This window comes from Triticum urartu, unplaced genomic scaffold (genome assembly GCF_003073215.2).
Source record: "Triticum urartu cultivar G1812 unplaced genomic scaffold, Tu2.1 TuUngrouped_contig_6136, whole genome shotgun sequence".
Classification (NCBI taxonomy): domain Eukaryota; kingdom Viridiplantae; phylum Streptophyta; class Magnoliopsida; order Poales; family Poaceae; genus Triticum; species Triticum urartu.
In genome coordinates this window covers 125-5,657 of record NW_024116871.1, presented here as the reverse complement: position 1 = coordinate 5,657, position 5,533 = coordinate 125, and the positions used below count along the sequence as shown (strand labels likewise).

The following is a 5,533-nucleotide window of genomic DNA, read 5'->3' as shown; positions in this document are numbered from 1 at the left end:
GAGGGTGGGCGGCGCCCCCCTTTCCTTCTCTTTCTTCCCCTTCCTTTCCCACTCCTAGTAGGAGTAGGAAAGGGAGGAATCCTACTCCTACTAGGAGGAGGATTCCTCCTCCAGGCGCACCAACAAGGGCCGGCCGGCCTTCCCCTTGCTCCTTTATATACAAGGGCAGGGGGGCACCTCTAGACACACAAGTTGATCACAAAGATCTCTCACAGCCGTGTGCGGTGCCCCCCTCCACCATAATCCACCTCGGTCATACTGTAGCTGTGTTTAGGCGAAGCCCTGCTGCGGTAGTTTCATCAACATCGTCACCACGCCGTTGTGCTGACGAAACTCTTCCCCGAGCTCTACTGGATCATGAGTTCGTGGGACATCACCGAGCTGAACGTGTGCTGAACGCGGAGCTGGCGTACGTTCAGTACTAAGAATCGGTCGATCATGAAGACGTACGACTACATCAACCGCGTTGTGATAACGCTTTCGCTTAACGGTCTACGAGGGTACGTGGACGACACTCTCCCCTCTCGTTGCTATACATCACCATGATCCTGCGTGTGCGTAGGCATTTTTTTGAAATTACTACGTTCCCCAACACATCTGGCCATCTCACACTCTATAGTCCCCCTCTATCCCACCAACTTCCTATGATTTTGTGGCACGAGCACGAATAAAAAGGTCATCTTCATCATCAGACTACCCCTAGGCGACCATAGAAAGCTTCCACCTCACCTCCAAGCCTGGAGCCGCTCCTCCGTAAACGAGCAGAAAAGACCCTGCCGCTAGAGCTTCACCAAGCGGCCTTCTCCGACAGCTACAAGGGGCAGGGGAGCTCGGGGGACTCCCGACAGGTTTTTTTTAAAGGAGGATGACCACCGGCGTTTGCAACTAGGAGATGAATGCAGCCATTTTATGAATTATTCATGAAGACCTTACAAAGTAATACATCAACATCAATATGTGTGAATCCACCATCTTGGCAACATCTGCCACTGTTCCTATCCAATTGATGAAGGGGTGCAGTAAGTCTAAGTCGAATACCCAGACCTCTCACCTAAGCCTAACATCTAAAGTCGAGGACCCCAACCAAGCCACATGCCGAATGTGGGGCACAAACCGGTCTGACGCACTCTGGGTTGTCGCCACCATCTTCCACCGATCTCTTCAGATTAGGTACTGATGCATCAACTTTGCCAGGCCTGCCGTCAATCCCGCCACGGCGCCAAACAATGCCAACGCCACGCCCTCGCCCATCTAGACACATCCGTCATTGAGATCCAGCTGCACAGTGCCGCCAATACTCGTCGTCTTCACGTGAAAGATGACATGCCGCTCCACCTGCGAACCTCCGCACCACCGCCACCGTCCCATGCCACCCGGAGCCCACCGCCAGAATAGCCCTCTCTTGAACACCCAAGCCTCCCCAGACGGCGCCTTCATGAAGGTTACGACACGCAAGGCGTCGCCGCCGCCCAATCACGCGGACTTTGGACTTTCGTCCGGGAGGAGGGGGTCAAGGGTGGATAGGATGGACCCCAGCTTCGCCTCCAAGGAGGATAACGACGCTTAAAGACGTCGCCGCTGACGGGCTGAACCAGCCGACCAAAGTTTCCTCCGGTTCCAATCCTACACCACCAATCTCTGTTTGCTCCGGATCCTGCAATCGAGTTGTCAACCGGAGCCTACAGAGAAAAGAGTGCCATGGGGCTCAACCCTCGAGATAGGAAGGTCGCGCTGCTCCACGGTTGCCGCCCGATGGCACCTCATCATCGTGTGGCTGAAGGCACCGGCAACGCTGAAAGCCGCAGAGATGACGTCGCCCTTTGACCAGTCCTCGATTTGGACGAAGCCAATAGATGGGCCGATATGGACGAATCCACCGACCCTGGCTAGGCCCGCCGCCCGACGAGGTCCGATCCCCGCAGCCCACCACCGTTCGCCGAGACCCACCCCGTACGCCCACCGCACAGATCGGGTCGCGGCTCGCCCGGCGGCTTCCTCCAGCGGCAACGCGGGGGAGGAGATGAACTACGACCGGCGCTTTGGTTGCGGGAGGAGGAACCCTCGAGTCACCCTAGGCAGGAGCGACCGAGGGCGTTTTAGGGCTACATGAACCGCATGCGTCACCCCCAAATTCCTAAGGAGTTCAATGCTCCAAAATCCTTTGAATCAAAGTGGGCCCAAAAGAGCAGGGAAGATGAAGAACGCATGCACCATCTTCTAGCAGATCAAAAAGATCGTGTGGAAGGGAAAAGTACGGAGAAGACACAAAAATTGCAGAAAAGCGGAGCAAAAGCGAGTCCATCAAATTATTGGTTTCTTCTACTTCACTGGGGTTTCTGATCCGTACAAATGATAGTGACAGATCCTGAGATGCCTTAGCATGGCATCTAAATATCCTTCGTAAAGATAAAATTTGCAGTCTGAACTTGCCTGGTCACAGATAAGGGATAGAGCACCCGTGCCGACCACGCATTCCAAAACGTGCCCCCACTCTTGGAGATAGCTCCACACATACACAGACGGAGGAACCATTGTCCGGACAATATTATTCATTCCGCCGCATTCACAACAAACTACACAACATACAAGATGACAGACAGAACAGGACAGATCATCGATCCTTGATTTCGTACCGAAGGGGTGATTGGTCAAGTCACAAATGGAATACAGAATAACATGATATTATACAGGCAGGAAAGACAGCATGTTCAATGGTTGCTACGGCCATGGCGTGGCATGGCTTAGCAGCAGCCTGATGATCTTTGGGTGCGGTTGCCACCCACCACATCGACAGTGTCAGGAATGTACCTACATGACAAGTTTAAGGTTGTCAGTTGCATTTTTTTTGGAATAAACATGATAGCGTGCTAACGAAATAAAACACAACTTGAGGCTTTCAGCCACCCTTCATGAAACAAAACAATCCCTCACACCCTAGCTAAAGTACATGTCATGAAAACAACGGACCAAAAGATGGTGAAGCAAAAAAGGCTGACATGGGTAAGCTAGCAATTCAAAAATAACATATGATCGCATCAATGCATATATGTTTAAACAATAGTAAATCCAAATCCTCTACCTATATGTGTATTAAACAGATACTCAAGTACTGAGCAAGCAAGAGAACGCGCTTACAATTCTTCTTCTGGTTCATTCTTCAGAGCATCCTTTACAATGCACTGAAAAGCGTCTTCTACATTTGTCCCTTCTTTCGCAGATGTCTCAAAGTAAGGGATGTTGCCTTTTGAGGCGCACCAAGCCTTTGCCTTCTTCTCAGAGACCTAAGATGGCAGTAGACAAGTCCGTTAGCAGAGCATGGCTTGAAAATAATTTTGAGAAGAAAATTAGTCATGCTAATTACCACGCGGCTATTGCCACCATCAATATCAACTTTGTTTCCCAGCAGAACAAAAGGGAAGTTATCAGGATCAGACGGACTAGCCTGAAAAGTTGGATTTGTAGGTGAGACAGAAATCCAATCATACTGTATTGCTCATTATAAGCAACAAGAAATCTTCACCTGGATCAGAAATTCTTCGCGCCAGTTGTTCAGATTATCAAATGATTTCATTGAATTGACATCATAAACTAGAACGCAACAGTCTGCTCCACGGTAGAATGCAACACCAAGACTCTGAAACCTTTCCTGTCCAGCAGTATCCCATATCTACAGAGAGAGAATGTGAATTATCATCATTTATAAAGCAGCAGAAGAGCTAAGCATATTCAAACTAAAAATCATATAATTATTAAGAACCATATAAATGTACTTAATTAGAGATTCAACAACTACCACCTTTAAGAAAAGCGGTACATGTATTTGAATGAGAGAAAGAAGGGCTACATGTTGCCAATGATAATTCCATGTCCATCAGATCTTACTGTAGTGAACTTCTAACAGAATGGACACTGGATTATCTTCTTATTCATAAAAATGGAAATTGGCATATAGGTCACATATTTAATTATCCATACTGCACCTTTTTTTGTGATGGAAACTATGGGCATATTGGGTCACTGGGTTGCATATTTCTTTTGTGATGGAAACTGGCATATGGGTCACTACGCTGATAGGCACTGAAGAATTTTCTGAATCAAAAAACCGAAACCGACATTATGGGTTGCATATTTAATTTTCCATTTAGTAGCTCTTCCTTCTGTGATAAAGTAGAGACACCCCAGCTCCCAACAAGGCAACAACTCAAATGCACAGTGTTAAGAGGAAAGGGAAGAGGGTCTATGGTGATACTACATGCTTATATAGTTAAAAATTAACAGATGCAAACTATCTTTACTGGTAATTAAGGTAATGCCAGTTACAGAAAATGATTTATGATTCCGATGGTAAGAAACAAAATTAGAGTACCAACTTGACACTTGGATGGATAACTTGCAGTATTAGGTAATCTTTTACTGTACTGACAACACTGACTCTTTTTAACCATCATAGGCGATTCTGCATTAGCAAATACGTTTTCTTTTGATATCAATTTACCCCCAGAGCATAACAAAAGGTGAATGAATAAAATGCATCTAGAGATTCAAAAATCAAAGATAAAGATACTCGATGCAATTGCAAGAGTACGTTGTCCAAAAAGAATGACTTGCTCCAAGCATCGTTACAGGACCACATAGGCTGAATTGCTAAAAGAAGGCACAATACCTGCAGAGTGAAGAGCCTATCCTCGTATTGCACCTCCTTTGTGAGGAAATCCGCGCCGATGGTAGCCTTGTACTGGTTACTGAACTTCTTGTTCACATATCTGAATTGCATCAAAGCTCAGGAAAACACAAACAAAACAAAATCCAACACTATACGACCTCAACAAAAAGGGGGGGCAAGCAATCCGAAGCGATCAGTCCACGGCGACTCAAATTGCAGGATACTGGTTCATCAAGGACGTCTTCCCGACCCTGGATCGCGGTGAATCAGCAGAAAAAGTCAGTCAGCAGAGCGAACACTGGAAGAGGCAATACCGCAATAGCCTAAAAGGAGGACGGGAGATCCGAATCCACCAACCCGCTGTCGCCGAGGATGATGACCTTGAGGAGCGTGCGGCGTCGCGAGGCCATCGGGATCTATCTACCAAGCGCTCTTGCTCGCGCTCGTCGCGCGCCGGAGGTAGGGTGGGGCACGAGGTGGGGAGGGGACAGAGGAGGGAGAGACGAAACCTAAGCTTGCGTAATCGCGTTTGCTGCCTTGCCGTCGCAGGCGGGGAACAAGGGTGCGTTTGGCAACAGGACAGACCACAGAGATGGGACGCGTAGCATCTGCTCCCGTTTGACTGGAAGCTTTCCGGGAGTAGTAGTTTTGGAGTCTGATGATTGGTGCAGATGCAACCACCGCCGGCTGTCAAGGAGATCGAGCAATCTTAGTACTAGTGTAATCATGTTTCTAAAGCTAAATTAATCAAACATCAATATTAATAGTAATTTTCAGAAGGAAAAGGAGAAAAAAAAATACAATCCAATCCTTGAAGAATCTATCATTCTCTTCATCCCATGCATGTTAATGGTGTGCCGAAGTTGCCAT

General features: G+C 47.7%; 1 protein-coding gene across 1 annotated transcript; it reads right to left on the bottom strand.

The window, feature by feature from the left end:
- Positions 1-2,518: 2,518 nt before the first annotated feature.
- LOC125530194 (ras-related protein Rab7) lies at positions 2,519-5,291 on the bottom strand. Its single transcript, XM_048694598.1, has 7 exons — positions 5,021-5,291; positions 4,888-4,914; positions 4,664-4,763; positions 3,521-3,667; positions 3,362-3,442; positions 3,136-3,281; positions 2,519-2,808 (listed from the first exon to the last, which is right to left on the bottom strand). The coding sequence occupies exons 1-7, from the start codon at positions 5,071-5,073 to the stop codon at positions 2,742-2,744; spliced, it is 621 nt and encodes a 206-aa protein (XP_048550555.1). The 5' UTR covers positions 5,074-5,291; the 3' UTR covers positions 2,519-2,741.
- Between the last annotated feature and the right edge of the window lie 242 nt (positions 5,292-5,533).